General features: G+C 40.3%; 1 protein-coding gene across 1 annotated transcript in view; it reads right to left on the bottom strand.

Moving 5' to 3' along the window:
• Nucleotides 1-6,548: 6,548 nt before the first annotated feature.
• LOC135221886 (mRNA turnover protein 4 homolog) overlaps nt 6,549-22,364 on the bottom strand; it is a 48,445-nt gene continuing 32,629 nt past the window's right edge. The window contains exons 2-3 of the mRNA XM_064259845.1: nt 15,379-15,541; nt 6,549-6,702 (exon numbers count right to left, since the gene is read on the bottom strand). Of these exons, the coding sequence (XP_064115915.1) occupies nt 6,549-6,702; nt 15,379-15,541 (317 nt within the window). The remainder of the gene's footprint in view (nt 6,703-15,378; nt 15,542-22,364) is intronic.

Raw genomic sequence — 22,364 nt, 5'->3', positions numbered from 1 at the left:
GCGGTATCAACCATTAAAGGTTATCGTAGCATGCTGGCTGCAGTGTTTAGGCACAGAGACTTAAACATTTCAGAAGACAAGGACCTTCATGATCTAATAAGATCTTTTGAAACATCCAAAAAGGTTTCGCCAGAGATTCTGAGTTGGAATCTAGATGTAGTGCTACGTTTCCTGAGGTCCCCTAAGTTCGAACTGCCTCAGTCTGCCTCGTTTAGAGACCTCACGAGGAAGACACTTTTTCTCATGGCATTGGCTTCCGCAAAGAGGATTAGTGAACTCCATGCAATAGAAGGGAATGTGGGATTCAGAGAGATGCAGCTATCTGTGGCATTCCTACCTTCGTTCTGGCTAAGAACGAGAACCCCTCAAACCCTTGGCCTAGGAGTTTTTGAAGTCCAAGGTTTGTCTGCCTTAGTAGGCGAGGAAGCAGAGAGGTCACTTTGCCCAGTACGAAGTTTAAAGTTTTATCTGCAGAGAAAAGAAAAAACAAAAACTTAAGGGCAATGATGTCAACCTTTGGTGCTCTGTAAGAGATCCAAGGAGGACTCTTTCGAAGAATGCGCTTTCTTTCTTCATCAGAAGCCTGGTGAAAGAAGCACATGCGATATGTGATGAAAGTCAATTCAAACTTCTTAAGGTCAAAGCTCATGAGGTAAGAGCTATTGCCACGTCATTAACTTTCAATAAAAACATATCCCTGAGTAATATTATGAAGGCAACATTCTGGCGTTGCAACTCAGTCTTCTTTTCGCAAACCACTATCTGAGAGACGTCATTACGTATGAAAAGTGCTTCGCGTTAGGCCCGTACGTATCGGCGGATTCGGTGCTGGGGCAGGGAGAGCTGAGACATATCCTTTGTAGCATATTTTTTTCCCCCTTGTTTAGGTTGTAAGTTTTTGGTTGTTTGAAATTTTGAGCATGCGGGTAGGCATGTCTTTCATGTCGTATGTCTAACAATGATTAGATTGGTTAGGTGATCGGTTTATGGTTTGAGCTCCGTTGCAATGATAGTGGTTTTAGGTTTCTGTCATATAAGAGGGCGAATCCCCTTTGACAAGATCCTGCTCGGATTCTATCAAGTAAGCGGATACCAAATCCCTTTGATAGACCCAAAGAGTCTGTCAGCTGTAGGTCACGCCCTCGCTGAAGCTCTTCAGGCAACGCAGACTCATAGACAGTAACTACGAAGTCTTCTGCCTAAACAGGTAAGAACCAAGGTTGTATTTTACATCCTACAACAAGTGTTGTTTTCCCCTTTTTCCATATTTATATTGCTGTCTCTTTCCCTCCACCAAGGGTGTCAATCAGCTAAGTATATATCTGACAGGAAAGTTCATGTACAAAAATGTTATTGTTAGTATACAATAAGGTTTTGTACATACTTACCTGGCAGATATATACGATTGATGGCCCGCCCCAGCCTCCCTCAGGAGACAGGTGGAAGAGAAAAAATTCTGGCTGGAAAGGGAGATTGGTTCTTACAGCCGCCACCCAGCGGCGGGTAAGGAAGATCACCTGACCTACCTGTCGCGTGTGCCGCGAGTTTTGAATTCTGTCGTGACGTCAGAGACGTAAAGCTAAGTATATATCTGCCAGGTAAGTATGTACAAAACCTTATTGTATACTAACAATAACATATTGTTGTCTGTCAGTCCAAAGAGGGACGCGGCAAGGGTAACCCAACAATGAGGTTCCTGTTGTCCAGTCACTATACAAGGCTCTCTCACATACGCAATTTGTTGGCTGAAGGCATAAGGTAAGAGAAAGGCACCTGAGACTGACCACAGCTAGGAATAGCATTGAGACCTCCCTGAGCTTGCTGACATGACGTTCTTATGGAAAAACTCTCACTGCTGCCATGCATCACTGCATGCCCAGGTACTGACTACTGCTTGGGCATGAGATATAAGTTCTCCCAGTTTAACGTAATGGTACACATCGTGACAAAATGTGATGAAGTGGTCTGTTCAAAAGCAGCTTTAACTCAAGAAAAAAAAAATTCAAAGGTGAACACACACAAACAGAGCTTTAAACCAATACATGGTCCCTTTGCAAAGTGGATGCACTTTCTAGAGCATGTTGTACCAAACTGGGGTCTGTGTACCCGCAACATAGATCATGAGGGTATGTGAACAAAAATGGGACACACACACACACACACAACAGAAACATCCCATCAGTGAACATCAGCCTCACATCTCACATTAAGTTGTGTTAGTAATTTTCAAGCATTTTGTTATTAAATCATCATTTTTATTTGTGTAATAAATTTGAATTTATTGACCAACACTCCTATAATGCAGTCTTTTCGTAATTAATATACTATTTGCATGATTATCCTAAATAAAACTGAGTTTGGTCAGCCATGGTGGGCGAGGGGGGCGGTACATAACAGTAGGAGAAGGTAATAAAAGGGTACAATCAGCGAAAATGTTTGGACAACACTGTTCTAGAGGACTGATGGGTTGATATATATAAATCTTGATGACAGAGAAAAGTCAACAGCTTTCCTTACAATACCAAAAACCTTTGGAACTTAACTTTCTAACAATAAGATAGGACACAGTGATGCCAGAGTCGGTGAGCATGTTCAACCAATGGTAAAGCCACGATGCTACCTCAAAGGAGTCCATGCTGACTGACTTATTAAATCCTGGCTGCAGCCATGAAGAATTTACCTTCTTGGTTCAGTCTACAGAAAGATGAGTCAACCTGAAGAATTCTCTTAAGTTCTCCAATATGTAAAATATCCTTTGGCATGTCAACAGTACAAGTAGTAAATTACTCGATCTACTAAATTTTAAACAAAAAACTTTCTGATCCAGAGATCAGACTCTTCACCTTGCCCAAATCATGAGGAAAGTATGACCATGGCTGTCAGAGCCACAATCTCATCCCCAGAGTGCACTCTATCAATAGGACTGGATTCAAAATTGCTTCCCGAAGATCAATGCACTCACAAATGAGCTCAATGACCCTTGAAAGGGGGGTCAGGGCCTCAGATCCTATCAATTTCCCAAGGCAAGAGTTGGAACTTCTCCCATGAAGACACCACACCAGTATGGTGTGTTTTTACAATGCATGGAACCAGTGGTTATTCAGCAACAAGACCAACGGCTTTACGTGACTTCCGAACTGCGCTCAGAGTGAACTTCTATCACCAGAAATACTCATCTCTAAACCCTCAGTGGAATGCCCGAGAATCGAACTTGTGGCCACGGAGGTAATGGAAAGATAGAGAGTTCTGACTACACTCAAAAAATGGTATAAACTCTACCTATAACAACAGTCCCATTCACAGGTGAGCAAATGCCACAAGTATCTTTAGGAAAAATAAGGAGCTAACTCAGTCCAAAGGGATTTCTTATGAGTGGGATTCTAAAATCTCTTCTTTATATGGGAGAAGGGGCAGAAGATGAGGGACATACAGCAAAGATAAGCACCTACACCTCTTCTCCTCACTCTGTCCAGTCATACATACCTCAGCCATTGCTAGAGAACAGGTTGAGGGATGTACAAAAGACATTGTTGGAGTACAACCTGTATCTGATAATATAGGACAACCAGTACATAGAACCCCTTAGCCAATGATATATGGTCAAAAAGCACTGAAAAATGAATGTAAACCAACAATATGAACCAGTCAGGAGGACACTGGAAATGGGATGACATCATTGAGTTAATCCTTAAGCCTTTTCTCAAGCAGAAGAAAAGTTTGTATCTGTCAAATTGGTTATGTCCATTTTTTGGCACAATGATTCTTGTCCCATGGACTATGTCTACCAGAAGTCATTATATCCAAATCTTACTAGAAGTGGCAGTTTAACTAGGTCATTATCTGCTCATGTCCATAACTAAAAAGTTTATTCTAAGTAGAATTGGATATGTCCATTTAAACAGTTCTGGTTGCGAAAGGGTTGTTACATTCTCCAGCCACAACTGCCTATGTCCTTTTTAGCCAGTTTTGTTGAACATGATCACTATGTAGTAATGATGCAAGGATTTTTTAATTCTTAATTTGATATATTTAGAAGTACTTGTTTCATTCATGAAGACACTCGTAGATACCTGGATCAGTTTGTCCATAATTAAAATGTAGACTTTACAAAGAAGAATGTGAAACATCCCATCTGCTGCAAAAACACCATTACATGATAAAACCTATTGTAGAATATTTTACGATTAGTATAACCATTCTTTTTTTCCTCGAGAAAAGAAGTGTGGCAAGTGTACCAAGAATAAGCAGCTAATAGAAGAAAAAGAAAAATTTCAGTAAAAATTTGCTGAGCATCTTAGGAGAAAAGAGGCACAGAGGGCCAAAGCTGCAGATCAAGAAGGAGCAACCAATGAAAATGCATATTTTGTTTCTGCTACATTTGATATGCAGTTCTTCAAATTCCGAGCAGTTCAGTTTCACTCATGTACTACAGTAAGGAGTTACGTGCTTATAATCTTTGTGTGTACGTATAATGCAACAACACCGAATGATGATTTTGTTATTGTTGGTCAGAGATGGAGGGTGGTAGGGGTAGCAACTAGATCAGATTTGTTTCTATGACTGGCTTTGTCAGTTGCCTCCAAATGTGACAGAGGTATCCCTATTTTCTATACATGCACTGGCCAAAACAGAAATTAGATTATCACAGGTATGTTCCTGTATGCTGTATAGAAAACTTAACTCAAGACAATCACCATAACTTTGTGGAGTGGTCACTCATACATGGAATGAAAGGCACTGCATGCTGCAATAGAACACGAGAAAAAGTGTACACCTGTCTACACCAAGCTAGATTGGATATCTATTTCGTCGTACCAGGCGTCGAACTCCCAACTTTGTTAAAGATCTTCATTATCATGATTTTCATAACTTCAAGCAGCTTGCAAAAACTCTGATAAAATCAAATGCTATGATTAGGATGGCAATATTGACACCTGGCTTCTATTAAAAGTTCAAGTAAGATCAACTGGGGGTAATTATGTATTGCTACAACTATACTGACACATTCTTGAAGCTTCATGTCTTAGGACTCGGTTGGCCAGCAAAGCAAAACAAACTCTCCTGTGCATTTAATGGAAAAATCCCTAATAGTGAGGGTAAGAAGGCTCTCAACAATCTCTGCAACAAGTTTGTGATGCCAGAAGTACACCCCCTGTGTAAAGTCCTCCTGACATAAAAAAAAAAAAAAAACATGAAGGACCAAGTTCCAGAACCTTCAGTTGAAGAATCAGATAATGATGAATATATAATGAAAATAATTTTCCAAAATTTACAGAAACTGAGGGTGTTGTTGTAAAACATTATTTTTGTATTGCATTATTACATATTTATATCATGAACATTTACAGAAAAAATTTAGATGCACTGTACAGTGGTACCTCGACATACGAAAGGCTCAACTTACGAAAAACTCGAGATACGAAAGCAAATACGAAAATTTTTACAGCTCTACAAACGAAAAGTTTTCAAGATATGAAAGGTTGTCGCTGTAAAGTCCCGAGATTCGCCCAGACCACTGAGAACAATTTTAAAACTCCCACGCCGCCAACTGAGTAAACTCGCCACCATCCTCCCGCTCTCCCATTGGTTCCTGATGCTGGTCACTCCATAAGACCCTGCTCTCCTATTGGTCAGCATCTACCCCTTGTGCTTTAAGTATTCTATTGGTAAAAGGATGCTGTAAATTGAAAAACTTATTCATGCAATACATTTAATAAAAAAAAAAACATTAGGTAAAGATAGAATAAAGAATAGAAATGAATGGTTATTATACTATTTGATAGTTTCATTAGTTGAAGAGAGATACTAATGAAAATTTATGGCTTACTGTGTCCTAGGAAAAGTGATTGCTTAGCGTTCGTTCGGTACTCGTAAGAGCTGAATGTAAACAATCGATTGGAAGGTTTTTTTTTGTTTGTTTGTGTATTATAGTTAATGATTAATTAATAATTATTTGAAATGAGTACATACTGATTATTTATAAATTTTTTGGTATATTCTAAGCTTTTAGCTTCTTAGGTTTAGAAGTCAGAATCATAGACTAGGCTACAGTAGCAACCGCTAACATAGGCTAGGCTTATTGCTAAGGGACATATGCTAAAGTCCTAATATATGCAGTAAAAATGGGGTTGAACATTACATGCAGTTGAATATTACTCAAGTATGTACAGTATTTTGCCTTTTTGGAGTCATATTTCTTCCATCGGATCGGTGTTGTAACCCTAGAACATGTGTTGTAGGCCTGGAAATATAATTTCCTGGGGTGTTTTTGGAGGGCTTGGAATGGATTAGCCATTTTACATGTAAAATGTGGTCCAAGATACGAAAACCTCATGATACGAAGGGCGCCTCGGAACGGATTAATTTCGTATCTCGAGGTACTACTGTACTTCCACTTTCGGTATTTTCTATGACTATACAAAGTCTTTAGAAGCAATTTAATCAAAATCTTGTTTTTGGACATAACAACTGCTGGTTGTCACCCCTCGCTGTGCGGGAACAAATATCTGTACACTTACAAGTCTGATAACGAAAACAATAATATGTACTTACTCAAGAACTTCATCTTTTGTAGAATTTGTAAAAAGAAGACCACAATGTCCAACTAGTTTGCTAGAAACCTTGTGGATGTTTTCACATACTTCCTCCTCAGGAGTACGTCCCAAGGCCAAGGCCATTACTTTATTTTTTCCTAAAAAAAACCTGAAACAGATACAAATTTATTTAGATAAGGATGGTTCTCTGAGTACAGAATTTATGGGAAAATTACAAAAGGATCATCAGGCAATGGAAATGCTTAAAAATATTTGGAATAATAGCAATTTTTCTATACATACAAAAATCAAAATTTATAAGGTAATAATGATTAGGAATATTTTGATTTATGGGCATGAGTCATGTACAGTACAGTGACTTCAGATATTAAATTCTCAGCATTCAAAAAATGACAAATTTTCTAAGACAATTTGTATTTTTCATAGCTACAAACCTGAGGTCTTAACAATAGGATAATTTCTAGCGCCTAGGTGGATCCAGTTAAAAAGCACATGAAAGCAAGGAATCTTGTGATATCTGGCAACGCATGCGTAGCTTGGGTGAGGAGTGGTCAAGGATCACGCCACTACACCAGTCTTTCCCAACTCATGATGACTTAACAAACAGAGGGGCGGCCAGAGGCAGGCAGTATAACATTAAGGACTCAGGTTTGCAGCTATGAAAAATACAAATTGTCTTAGAAAGTTTGTCATTTGTTCATACGTGAACAAACCTTAGGTCTTAACAATAGGATAAGACTCATACTTGGAGGGAGATACAAGACATCCTAACTGGCTGGGGGCCTACCCACCAGTCCAGCTCCCAGAAGAAATGATTTCTGGAGAGGGCCTGAAGCCCGTTGAGAAGCTAGATAAATTGATATCTAACCACTCAGAACCTGAGTGACGTACAATGACACATGGGAGAACCATTGTATAAGGAACCAAAGAGAAACTTTGACTGTCCAATAACAAACAAAGACACCAGGGTTTGTATTACTTTCAACCCCTCCTTGCCAAGGAGTGGAGCATATGCTACCAAATAGCTGGCAAGATATTTGTATTACACAACCACACTATCAGTATGACTACCTTACTCACCTGTATCAGACCAGTCCAGCGAATGATGTGTCTATTCCTTAAACCGCCCTAAGGAAGAAGGAGACCAGCCAACTCACTCATACTCTCATCCACACAATCATCTTAGGTAAGATACAAAGGTGTCCAGTTAAGGGGGCCGGCCGGCTAATGCCATTTTTTAAGGACAGGACTTTGATATTCATATCACTTAATAAGATGACTTGGGACATCTCCAAACCACATATGATTTTCGCCTCTGACCTTCGGTTTTGTGACGCCAGGGCAATTTATCCCGAAAATAACCATTTTTCAAATTCTATCTCTTCCCTTGATATTTAATATTAAGACCTAAGATTACTACCATATATAGACCTGATGTAGACCTCTAATCGAATGAGGAGTTTTTTCTAAAAGTCATTTTTTTTGCTAGATATGAATTTTTCAATATGGTAAAAAAATAAACCCTATAAATCAGGAGAAAAAAATTTATAAAAAAAAAAGATGAAACAAAAATTGGAAAAAAGTGCTCTATTTGATTCTTCTATAATGTCTTTCTGAGTTATATACCAAATTCCAATGTTATAGCTTTAAAACTAAGTAAGAAGATAGATTTTGAAGGTCAATAAGTATAGTTTTGAAATACGGGCGTTCAAAGTTTTCCTTCGTATTTCTATAAAAACAATGTTAATAAATAATGATTATTATGAATGTATATTTTTTTTTGTATATTAATAAATCAAAACTATTTTATTTATCATAATTTAATCATAAATGATGATCCCTTTGCTCATACATCGTAGCCTGGGGCACTGCTTGAGGCAAGATGGGGCACTCCTTCCTACACAACTCTCTCTCTCCCCTTCACTAACTCGGCTTATTACAGCGAATTTTCTTCTTCTGTATGTTAGCAAGATGTTTTCCATGTATTTTCCTCTTTGGCATGATGAAATTCTTGCCGAAACAAAGATAAACAAACGTAAATGCAAGAGAATGTCAGAGGTGAAACTCGAAGGTGTACTCTCTTTTTACAAAGACAATTTAATAAATCATGATTTATTAAATTGATCAGGTAACTAGTCCTGCCTACTTCCGGGAAAGAGAGGAACAACTGAGCAAAGCAAACCAATTTGTTTCTGCCGGCTTTCAACTTCGACTTTTGAAATTGATTCTCCATTGATTTTGGTGGATTGTCTTGAAACTGGTGAAATATTTTGCTTCAGTAGCCTTTCTGCAATGTAGATATCTAGGATTGATTACTAATAACATAATAATTGACTGTCACTCTTCACAACCATGACTTTGCTTTTCAACTTGTTACTATTGCAGTATGTCTGACAAAAGTTCAACAAGTATTCGATATTGCAGCACTGGCTGCAATACTAAACTAACTTCAGCGAAGTTTGATTCGCACACTTGTTCCTCTTGCAGGGGGTCAAGTATGTTCAGTTAGTTTGTCTTGTAATGAGTACATGGACTGGGATCTTAAAGAAATGGAAAGATGATATTGTTATTGTACAATAAAGTTTCATACATACTTACCTGGCAGATATATACTTAGCTATAGACTCCGTCGTCCCCGATAGAAATTCGAATTTCGCGGCACACGCTACAGGTAGGTAGGTCAGGTGATCTACCGTCCCGCCGCTGGGTGGCAGGAATAGGAACCATTACCTTCTAGAACCAGATTTTCTCTTCCACCTGTCTCCTGAGGGGAGGCTGGGTGGGCCATTCAATCGTATATATCTGCCAGGTAAGTATGTATGAAACTTTATTGTACAATAACAATATCATTTTCATACATTCAACTTCCCTGTCAGATATATACTACTTAGCTGATTGGCACCTTTGGCGGAGGGTAAGAGACAGCTAATTACTGATTAGACAGGTAAACAACATACGTTGTAGGTAATAAATAAATAAAACCTTGGTTCCTATGTGTTTAGACGAAGGGTCGACTTCCTAGCTATTGCTAGTAGTCTGCTTCGTCTCAAGAGCCTCAGCGAGGATGTGACACCTATGGCTAAGAGTTCTTGTAGATCTGTCAATGGGGTCTTATCCACTTACTCGACAGAATCTGATGGTCATTTGTCAATGGGGTCTTATCCACTTACATGACAATACGTACACCTATGCCTAGTGGCATAATTAAGGAGCACAACACTGATCCCGATCACCTGATCCTAACACGAGGGTTTGTGCTTAGTTTGAAAAGAGCTATCCCCAAACTCCTTTCAAACAACCCAAAGAAAAAACACTAAGTTAAATAAAAATTAACTCACTTAGTTAAGGATCAGTGTCGGCTCCCTATCCCAGGAACGTATCCGTAGACACGTATAACCAAGAGAGAAGGAACTCTCGTAGGTCAACTTGACCTCCTTCGTGTAATGGAAAGTCAACACAGAGTTGCATCTCCCGTAAGTGACAGCTAATATGTCCTTATGACATAGTGTTACAGAAAGAACAAGAATTCATAAAAGCTCGCACTTCATGCGCTTTTAATTCTCAGCTGTTTGAAGGAATCATCAAGTTACTCATGAAGTACAGTAGTACCTTGAGATACGAAAGGCTCAACTTACGAAAAATCCAAGTTACGAAAGCAAAGACGAAAAATTTTACTGCTCTACATACGAAAAGTTTTCAAGATACGAAAGGTTTCTGAAAGTCCAAGATTCGCCCCATAACAATTTTGAAACTCGCGCCGCACGCCGCCATCTTAGTTATAGTAGACTCGCCACCATCCTCCTGCTCTCCCATTGGTTCCTGATGCTAGCCAAGCCATGAATCCTTCTCTCTAATTGGACAGCATCCCTCCCATCATGCATCTTCTATACATACGTACTACATGTTGGCGTGCTTTACCTCAGCCACTTCGCACCCGAAACTTTACTGTACGCAATCGGCATTTGTTCGCTCCAACGATTTCGTTTAGTAACGTAAATTCATTAGTGATTTCGTTGCAGTACGTACATATTATCGTGTTGTGCTACTTTATCGTGTTGTGAGAACGTAACTTAATTACGTACAGTACATAGAGTCATGGGTCCCAAGAAAGTTGCTGAAGTTCACAGAAAGAAGAGAATGCTTTCTATGGAGACAAAAATGGAGATAATAAAAAAGTATGAAGCTAGCTTGCGGTTGAGTGTGATCGTTAAGGAATACGGCCGAAATCCGTCGACGATAGGCACCATCCTTAAGCAGAAAGGAAGCCATCAAAACAAAGCAGCTACACCTTCCAAGGGCGTCACTATTTTGTCCAACAAGAGGAGCCATGTGCATAATGAAATGGAAAGGCTGCTTCTTGTATGGATCGAGGACAAAGAAATCGATGGCGATACGATAACCGAGACGGCAATCTGCCAGAAGGCCAGCGCTATTTTTGGCGATTTGATTGCCCAAGCCAAAGACGACGGCGGAGAGGGGACATCAACGGCAACCCCAGAGTTCAAGGCTTCTCATGGGTGGTTCGAAAAATTCCGTAAACGGACTGGCATCCATTCGGTGGTGAAGAAATTGAAATTACGTAACCACAAAAAAAGTAAAACGAAATGTAAAATCAAAAAAAGACAAAATAAATTTTATTTTAAGTTTTTTGTAAAGTTAAGTGTTACAGTTTTGTTAATGTGTTTTGTAAAGTTTAGTTTGTTTTTTTGACATTTTTTATGTTTCGTAAAGTTAAGTGTACGTATCTGCCGTTTGTCCTCCTCCTCCTCCTCTGCCGCCACTTTCGTAGATAGCCTCACTCGAAAGGTAAGCTTCGACATTTTACATTACAGTAATAATATTTCTTGTACACTAATATACACTTTATTTACAGGTTTGGATTTTTATTCTTAATATAGGTATTGAATGGTCCAAATTGTTGTAGTATTTCATTGTTTATAGGTCAATTTAGCTTTTTATTATGAATTTAATGGGGTGTTTTTAGAGGGCTTGGAACGGATTAGCCATTTTACATGTAAAATATGATCCAAGATACGAAAAACTCATTATACGAAGGCCGCCTCGGAACGGATTAATTTCGTATCTCGAGGTACTACTGTACTTTAGCGATCACACTTGTTTCAAGGAAGACCAGGGCTTTCTTTGAAATGGATCTCTTCTGGATGAAGCCTAGAGCCTGGCTGGCGCCTCGAGCCTGGCTGGCGCCTCGCGCCTGCCTGACGCATTGGTTGGAGCCTAGCTCCTGGAAGGCGCTTTTCGCCTGACTCATGGCTGGCGCCTGGCTCCAGACTGGCACTATTTGGCGCCTGGCGCCTGGCTGACTCCTCTCCACTTGCTGGAGCTTCGAGCTTGCTTGATAGAGTCTCGAGGATGTCTGGCGATGTCCACATCGGACACTCTTATCTATCCGATTTGTTCGCCTTGATGCGCTAGGTTGGAGGCCCCCTCTTTCTCTTCATCAGACAATGACAGTGTTCATTGAAACTGTCTGCCTCTGGCGTTTTTTTACGCCTGCTTTGGCATTTGGGCGCCTGGTTGGCACTACATTGTCAAAAGTCCTGAATCTCCACAATATTTTATTTCAAGGAGACTGGAGAAAGGTGGAAGAAATTCTTCCACTTTGAGCTTTTTTGCCTCTCTGGCAATGGGGAAGGTGATTGTAGTAAACTACATCCATTAGACGATAGGACATCTAACAGTACGAGAGATAAGAGTCTTCCTCCGAGGAGGATCCTTCTTGAATCCTTCCGTTGCTAACGAGATCTCTTCTTACTTGTTGATGAAGTTCCTCGTTGCAGAATCTTCCCTATCCTTGTCCGAAGGAAGGGAAGGGGCTTTGAAGTCGAAGGAGACTCCGAGCTTAAATTGGGAGGACTCCTGATTTCTAGCTCTTCATTGTATCCCTCTGAATACCTTCTGGGAAGCATTTCGAGCCCTCATCGCATCCCAAAGACTTTGTAGGCAAAACGTTTAAACCATCTCTTCTTATGTAGGTGAAAACGTAAGTACCCTGCCTGGGCAACGAAACTTTTATCTGAAATCGTTGAGTCAGGAATAGAGGGTTTTAGTTCTTTTGCCAGACATAATATTCTGGCAAGAACCCATTGCCGAGTCTCCATTGAATCTGATGCGAGATTCCAATGCACAAAAAATTCACTTGTCTTCTTGGTAGTTAAGGGCCAAGAGAAAACAAAGAATTCCCTCATAAAATTTCTCAAAAGAAGTTTGATGAGGAGCAGTTCCATCTTGTCGGAACACGGAATCTGAGGCCACAAAAGATCCCATTCGAAGTACATGATATCCTACTCTTGTCGTATTGAGGGTATTGTATAAGATCCCGAATGTATCTAATCCTGCTGCTATCTCTAATTCTCCTTGTATAGACAGAGTACTATAGCCTTTTACTGCGCTCTTTGATAGCAGATATATACAAAGGTGATTCTTCCCTCTGAAAAGGAAGAAAAAAACCTATATGTGGTTCACAGAGGTATTGGAAGAGGAGGCATTTCTCTTCCATCAAACACGAATCTGCAGCAATTCTATGTCCTGGCCATGACTATTGTCATTCACCTTGAAAAATCCTCTCATTCACGTCCAATTCTGGTCAGTCTGCACGCAGACAGACTCAGAGTGGAGAGGTTGTTAAGGTCCATTTATAATAGATGCTGATAGAATATTCAGACTGTCTTGGAAAAGACTTCCAAAACATGCTGTGAGAAGAACGTGACCTCTGTGAATCCAACCTCTCTAAGGCCAAAATGAGGCATAAAGTATTATCCTCTCTTTCTTTGACGCCCTTTATCTTAAATTCTGTAAAGAATTTATATTTAGGGGAAAAAAGACTAAAGTTTATTCCTATAAAATAAAGATGGCGTATATTGCTACCTCTCTTGATTCGAGGAAAAGGAAGCAGTCAACAGGAAGCCTGTTCGTCTTCTACCTTGCTAAGAGATCTATGAAGAAGACTTTTCGCAGGTTCTCACAACTCTTTGCAATAAATGTTAGACATACGTTAACAGTTATTATCGTCGATCGAGAAGGTTCTCACGGACATGCAAAATCTTGCATCGAACCTCTTTTTCCAAATAGGTTCTCTTTGTTAACGCGAACAGGAGCGAAAAAAGAGATTCTTGATGCTCTTTGCGATATGAGAGTCGTGGAATTGGCATAGTGATTAAATGGGTAACGAAATCAGGAACGAATCTTGCCGTTACCGAGCGTGCTGTCTGAGAGGCTACTGGACTCTTAGGTTAACCCTCTTACGCCGAACTATGGACGTAGGTTTTACGTCGACATTTTTGTCTCCCGTGTGCAGACTAGACGTATTTTACGTCGACTTACAAAAGTTTTTTTTTTAAATTCGCGGAAAAATACTTACAGGCCTACCAGCCTAAAACTTTTGAATCACGCGCCTTGGGGGATGCTGGGAGTTCACGGATCAAGGTGTTGTTTTGTTTACAATCGTTACGCAGGCGCGCAAGCGTGAATTTCTTTCTTGCAGCACTAAAAAGTATCTGTGACACATCTCGGAAATTATTCATCACTTTGACATAATTTTTGTACCATTGTAAATTAGCCGTTACATGAAGTATTATATATGAAAATGTGCGCATTTTTATGTAGAATACAACAATAAAATACTCATGATTGTAGCTTTTATCAGTTTTGAGATATTTTCATATAAATAACGATAAGTGCCAAAATTTCAACCTTCGGTCAAATTTGACTCTACCGAAATGGTCGAAAAATGCAATTGTAAGCTAAAACTCTTATATTTTAGTAATATTCAATCATTTACCTTAATTTTGCAACTAATTGGAAGTCTCTAGCACAATATTTCGATTTATGGTGAATTTATGAAAAAACTTTTTCCTTACGTCCGCGCGGTAACTCTTCCGAAAAAAATCATACATGCGATTGTGGTAATGTTTGCACCATTTTAAAATTAGCCGTTATATAAAGTTTATATATGGAAATGTGCGCAATTTCATGCACAATACAACTAAAAACAACCCATGGTTGTAGCTTTTATCAGTTTTGAGATATTTTCATATAAATAACGATAATTGCCAAAATTTCAACCTTCGGTCATTAGCTAATTATTCAAAATTCTTATAATTCTGTAAAGAGAAAAGCTATCACTTTAGTGTAACAACAATCAAAGTTATAAGATTTGTCTTTTATAAAGAATGGTGGTTGATTCTGTGATCTAAACTGGAATCTTAAATAAGTCTATAATTGGCAACATGCAACCTGCACATTTTGTGATATAATGCATGAGAGAGAGAGAGAGAGAGAGAGAGAGAGAGAGAGAGAGAGAGAGAGAGAGAGAGAGAGAGAGAGAGAGAACACATATGTATGATCTACCAGATTGTAACTCATTAGGTACCACAACGTTCCAATATATAAAAGGCTCAAGCTTGCATTTCCACTATAACATATGCAAGTTCTGGTTATTAGTCAGTTGTGCAGCAAGATGTCTTGCTTGACAGCAGCTGAATTCTTGGAGACAGCAGGTGGGGGAGCTCCCCCCCCCTTATTCCCAAATCACGCCTCTCCGTAAACATATTGTTCCCTGAAATTCAATAACTATTTCTGGCTCTTGTTTCAAGATGATAATATTAAATTAAAGATGGTTTGTGTTTCCATTGGAACAAAATGTTTGAAATTCAAATGAAAAAATATTTTGATTTGCTACATGATTTATATTACTACATAGAATTCATATAAAAATAGACCTTGTAGGCCATTAGAATTCAAGGCTTACTTTCAAGGAAAGAATTCATTGGTCATAAAAAAGATGAAACAGCATCACAGTACTCACCTACTGTGGCTCCATTCTAGACGCATATCTTTCAGGTTATTAGTCTGCATGTGATGTGTGCTAAAAACAAATATCCGAGCATACTGGTCAACACAACCACGGATTACATCAACCAAATTCTGCTTGAATTCCAGCCCTTTCTTTGTGGTCCGCGTCAAGGATACTGAAAAAGAAAATTCAACTTGAAGTAAAACACTTAAAACAAGAAACAAGAAGAATGGTCATACTGATAATCTTAAAAATAATGTTAATACAGTGGTACCTCGAGATACGAAATTAATCCGTTCTGAGGTGACCTTCGTATCATAAGCTTTTTGTATCTTGGACCGCATTTTACATGTAAAATGGCTAATCCATTCCAAGCCCTCCAAAAACACCCCAGTAAATTTCATAATAAAGCTAAATTGACCTATAAACAATAAAATACTACAATTTGGACCATTCAATATCTAACTTAATACATACTGCTAATATACCTGTAAATAAAGTGTATTAGTGTTCATGGTATACAAGAAATACTGTATGTACATACGTACGTACGTAGTAAAACGTGGAAACTTACCTTTCGAGTGAGGCTATCTCCGAAAGTGGCGACAGAGGAGGAGGACAAACGGCAGGTACGTACGTACACTCAACTTTACGAAACACATAAACTAAACTTTACGAAACACATTAACAAAATTGTAACACTTAACTTTACAAAAAACTTAAAATTAAAAAAAAATTTCTGTCTTTTTGTTATTTTTACATTTTTTTTTTTTACTTTTTTATACTTTACAGTGGACCCCCCGGATTCGCGGGTTTTTCTTTGGAACCTATCTAGAAATTATTCGCGGAAGGACTCGCCCATTCGCGGGTTTCTCTGTGGAACATATACATAATTATTCGCGGTCATCCCCGGCTATTCGCGGATGCGAATTTTTATGTGTTAACTATTCGTACAAGGACATTTCATAATGATATGGTTATTCTGTTTATTAGACATTCCTTATAAATCTTAATGTAATGAATTGAATAAAAATATCGTAGGTATAAATTGGTGAGCAAGATAATATGAAATACTAAAGCATAACAGAGTGAGTTTGGCAACTGAGAAAATAAACAATCGTATACGTACAGCCATCTCTCTCTCTCTCTCTCTCTCTCTCTCTCTCTCTCTCTCTCTCTCTCTCACACACAAAATGATAGATAGGAAACAATAACAGAATATGTATTGCTTGAATACGATATGGCAACAAAGTTTTGGTCTGACTGAAGTGTAGAGTTACTTTGACACTGACTTACATGTCATTCCTGGTCATCTCACAGCCACGGATAGACATCAACTTCACAGCCGAGAAAGGCAATTGTATACAAAATAAATATTTTCCAGATGAAAAAGCAATTGGAGGGCCTATGTTATCCCATAAAAAAAAACTCTCGCTTGGATAACTGTAAAATGTAGAAAAGAGAGAGAGATCAAGAGCAGGGCGGATGTAGGAAGGAGATTTAAGTAGTACCTGGAAATGAAAAACAACCCCTATACTAATCTTATAATTATAGCCTTAGGGTTTGTCTCAAAGACATTCAAAAGTGTGCCACACACGTGACAGTTGTTGTTTTTGTAAAATTGGCGTCAGGGCAGATTTTTAAGCACCACTGTGTTAATATATTATTAATAATTTGTTCATTACCTTCGATAACACGCCAAATTTCATGTTAGATAATCATAAAAATCTCTAGGATTGCGCGACCGTGCAAATTGGAAAACAATGGTGCTAGATTAAATCTGAAAACAACAGATCTAGCGTGAAATGCGTTAGTTTAGCAACACTGCCATTGAACTTACATAAATACGTATTGGGTCAATTGGGTACGCATTGTGCAGGCTGTACATTTTATGAAATTTTTTAAGATGATTTCTAATTATGATACGAGCGTATGTATGTACGTACGTACATAAATTGTTTTAGGATGATAATAAAAGTATGCAGACCATATCTAAAGTACGTAAGACAATGATTATATACATATTTGCAGCAGGGTACGTATTTTTCTGTCTGCGGCACGCAGTACATACATGTACGTGTATTTTTCATACGTACATAATGAGTATATTTTTGTGACAAAATAAATTTTTGTGATGAAAAAAAGCTTTATTAATTTTCAAATATTACAGTTCTGTAATACTTTCATGTAAACACAGCAAAATGTCGGTAACAAAGTCGGGATTTCTTAAAAGATGCTCTACCCAAGCCAACTTTCCGCAGATAAACAAAACTTATGATGCTGTGACGCCTTCTTACAGCAGTACCCAAACGAAATGATATTTAAAACGCTATTGGCTGTTGTCTGCACAGCACCCAATCCAGGAGCAGCATTCATTTTCCTTGTTGCTCATTGGTTGTACACTTGGTGTTGATTGGTTGAACCCTGGCCCCATTTCGCGGAGATGGAATTGTGGGTATCGCGCATCTAGTACCCAGCAGCCTCACTGCGCAGAAACTTACGGGTATACGCGAACGTTAACGCTAAGCTCTTGTGCGTATCAGCAAATATCTGTGTGCATCGTACCGAAAATGGCCCCTAAAAAGCACCCTGCTCCTTCTAAGGCTTCTGGCCAAGAAGCTAAAAGAAAGAAGACCGTAATGAAGCTTGACGAGAAGGTGAAACTTCTCGATATGTTGAAGGAGGGAAAAAGTTACGCTGCAGTCGGCCACCATTTCAAAGTGAATGAGAGCACAGTTAGATATATAAAGAAAAAAGAAAATGAAATAAGAAAAAGTGTTAGTATGACATTCTATGGCACCGCAAAGGCTGTGTCCACAGTGAGAGACAAAACCATTGTGAAAATGGAATCTGCACTCGCGTTCTGGATAAAGGACTGCAGAAGAAGAAGAACGTGCCCCTCCCCTTGACTCCAACATCATACGCCAAAAAAGCACGACAGATCTACCAGCAGCTATCAACTCCTACTGCTTCACAAGGTGGTGAGGAAGAGGAAGCCGAAGCCAAAGATGTGGAGGCACTGGAAGGCGATGAAGAAGGGACGTTGGAATCTTGGGCTTTGGAGAACCAGCTCCTGAAGAGGAAGACGAAGAAGAAGAACCAACAACCGAGCCGTCCTCAGCTCCCCAAGGATTTCAGGCTAGCAAAGGATGGTTCCACCGGTTCCAGAAAAGGTTCTATCTTAAGTCTTGTTTCCCTACATGGGGAAGCTACATCTGCAGACAAAGAGGCAGCCGCAAAATATCCGCAGGCCTTCATGAAAAATAATCCAGGAGAAAGGATATCGCCAGAACAGGTGTTCAATATGGACGAAACTGGGCCTTGTTACTGGAAGAAAATGCCGTCCCGGACGTACCTATGAAGGATGAAGCTAAAGCCTCGGGATTCAAGGCACAAAAGGACAGGGTGACCCTCCTGAGTGCGGGAATACGGCTGGTTTCATGCTGAAACCAGGCCTCATTTACAAGGCTGCAAATCCAGGGCACTCATGAACAAGAAACAAGGCGTTACTGCCCGTCTTCTGGATGCATAATCCCAAGGCCTGGATCACCAAAGTCCTGACGGAGTACTGGTTTCACCAGAGTTTCATTCCTCAAGTTAGGCAATACCTGGCCGATTTGGACATCAACTTCAAGGTCTTGCTGATAATGGACAACGCAGGTGGCCACCCTCTCGATCTTTATTCCAAAGGAGTCCAGCTTGAGTTCCTTCCTCCCAAACACCACCTCTCTCCTCCAGCCTATGGATCAGGGCGTCATCCGTGCCTTCAGGCACTATACACCGGGAACTCCCTCCAGCACCTTGTTGATGCAATGGAGCCGTGACAGTGAATTTACGCTGAAAGATTATTGGCGTAAATCACGATTGCCACGTGTCTGTCTGTCATTGACCGGTCCGTTGAAGGACATGAAGAAGGAGACACTGACTGCCTGCTGTGGAGTAAGTTGTGGCCAGACTGTGTCCCATAATTATACAGGCTTTTCTCCCCAGGAAATCCAGCATTCAGCATTAATAAGGCAGTCCAGTTGGCAAAAATTCTGGTGGTGAGGGCTTTGACGATATCACCGAGGAAGAAGTCGGCACCCTCACTGATGCCCACTCTGAACCCCCTTACCGACCAGGACTTGGAAGAGCTGACGAAGTCCGCCAGCGAGGAAGACACTCCAGGTTCAGGAGGAGGATCGAGGAGGAGGAGGAGGAGGACCTGACTTTGGAACGCCTGTCCCAAGTTAAAAAATGGTAAACGACCTCTAGGAGTTTGTCGCAACATGGGATCCTTACATGGAGCGCTCCTTGAAGTTTTCTAATATTCTAGACACAGCATTGGAGCCCTATAATCAAGCTCTCACCACCGAATGAAGCAATGGCAGCAGTTGCCAATCACAATGTTCATCACACGAACGAAGAAAGACCCTCCAAAGCCTCCCAAATCGCCTAAAGTAGTGCCTCTTGAATCGCCTGAAGAAGTGCCTCCCAAATCGCCTGAGTCACTGCCTCCCGAAGCGCCTCCTGAAGGTGAAGAGGCGCCCTCAGAGGATATGTAACTCCCCCCCCCTCTGCTTAGCTGTGCAGTCATATCTTCATTGTCATTCATCGGACTGCATGGCTAATTCATCATCATCATCTTTAATCAACATTCATCACTGGTGAGTACCCGGTTTACATATGTTGTACTAGCGTAAAACAATTGTTTAATGTTCATACAAATTTTGTTCTTTCTCTCTATCGCTTGTGATTTCACATACATTTGTTTCCCTTGTAAAAAGAAAATGGATGTCTCAAATAGTAACAGTATGAAAGAAAACGTGCATGACTGAATACTTATGGGGGGACCGAATTATTTTCACATACGTAACTAAGTCATGCAGTACGTACATAATACGTATGTACGTATTTATGTATAACCATAAAATGTAAGATTTACTTTAAAACAGTATTAATAATATTTCAAAGATTAATATGAACCATAATAGGATGTTTTATGTATATTTGATGAAGGATGGTCTTTTTAGCTACTTTGGTGTTTGCATGTTAAGGATAGCTAAGTTTTAGGAGTATTTTTGGAGGGGGTTCCAAACATTCGCGGATTCTAACTATTCGCGGGGGGTTCTGGTACGCATCCCCCGAGAATACGGGGGGACCACTGTACTTTTTTTTTTTTTACAACTTCTTCACCACTTTCATCTTTCTGTTTTTTAGTATCACTTGGTTCTTCCTTTTTGCTTACTACTCCTACTAAAGGCCTCCTCAAAAAAATAACTATCCAAGGAAGATTGCTTCTGCCTACTTTTGACAATGTTCCTGAAACAACTCAAGCAAACGTCATCGAACTGTGCAAGCATACGACCTGTGTAAGCCTTTTCGGGGTGTCTCTTTTCTACGAATGATTGCACCTTATGAAAAGCAGCTAGAGCATTTTTAATTTCTGCCGTTGTCATAGAGTCGTCGTCCTCCTCCTTGCCACTGCTAGAGAACTCCTCTTGAACGACGTTATGTTGCATGGCCTCCAACTCCTTCAGGTCATCCGTCGAAAGCTCCTCTTGGTGCTCATCGAGAAGGTCATTGGTGTCGTCCTCATCGACGACCAGCCCCATGGATTTGCCGAGTGCAACGATCTCGTCAAGATTTGGTTGCAAAACAGTTTCAGGATCGTCAACTGTTTCTGAATCTGCAGCACCAGCTTTGCCCACGTCGAATCCCTTGAAGTCTCGGGCAGATATGGCATCAGGCCAGAGTTTCCTCCACGAGGAATTCAAGGTTCGCCTCGAAACCTCCTGCCAAGCTTGGTCGATGAGTCAGATGCATATGATGATGTCGAAATGCTCCTTCCAAAATTGACGCAAGGTGAGGTTTGTGGTATCGGCGATGTCGAAACATCTCTTGAAAAGATGTTTCGTATACAGCTTCTTGAAGTTCGATATCACTTGCTGGTCCATGGGCTGGAGGAGAGGGGTGGTGTTAGGAATAATCCGCTAGGATATCTTCCTCGAGGCCAGGAGGGTGGCCAGGGGCATTGTCCAACAACAGCAGACATTTCAGAGGGAGGCACTTCTCTTCCAAGAATTTTTTCACTGTTGGGCCGAAACAGATTTACCCAGTCGGTGAACAAATGCCTCGTTACCCAGGCTTTCACATTAGCCCTCCACATCACCGGAAGCTTCTCCTTTAGCATTTTGTGGGCCTTGAAGGCTCGAGGAGTCTCGGAATGATAGACAAGTAGGGGCTTCACCTTACAATCCCCACTGGCGTTCGAACGAAGTGCGAGCGTAAGCCTGTCTTTCATAGGCTTATGCCCAGGTAGCTTCTTCTCTTCCTGCGTGATGTACGTCTGACGAGGCAATTTTTTTCCAAAAAAGGCCAGTCTCATCACAGCTGAAGACTTGCTGAGAACTGTAGCCTTCGTTGATCATCATCTCGTCGAACGTCTTTTTAAAGGCTTTGGCCGCTTTCGTGTCCGAGCTGGCCACCTCCCCATGCTTCACCACTGAATGGATGCCAGTCCGTTTACGGAATTTCTCGAACCCCCCCTGCGAAGCCTTGAAGTCTGGGGTTGGCGTTGATGTCCCTTCTCCTCCGTCGTCTTTGGCTTGGGCAATCAAATCGCCAAAAATAGCGCTGGCCTTCTGGCAGATTGCCGTCTCGGTTATTGTATCGCCAGCGATTTCTTTGTCTTTTATCCAGACAAGAAGAAGCCTTTCCATTTCATCGTGCACGTGGGTCCTCTTGCAGGACAAAATAGTGACGCCCTTGGAAGGTGTAGCTGCTTTGATGACATCCTTCTGCTTAAGGATGGTGCCTATTGTCAACAGATTTCAGTTGTATTCCTTGGCGATCACACTCAATCGCATACCAGCTTCATACTTCTTGGTAATCTCCATCTTTGTCTCCAAAGAGACCATCCTCTTCTTTCCGTGAATTTCAACTTTCTTGGGACCCATGACAACGTATATACTGTACGTAATTATGTTATGTAGTACGTATACGTATGTAGTAAAGTT

The sequence above is a fragment of the Macrobrachium nipponense genome, chromosome 3 (genome assembly GCF_015104395.2).
Source record: "Macrobrachium nipponense isolate FS-2020 chromosome 3, ASM1510439v2, whole genome shotgun sequence".
NCBI lineage: Eukaryota > Metazoa > Arthropoda > Malacostraca > Decapoda > Palaemonidae > Macrobrachium > Macrobrachium nipponense.
This window is presented reverse-complemented; position numbering and strand designations above follow the sequence as displayed.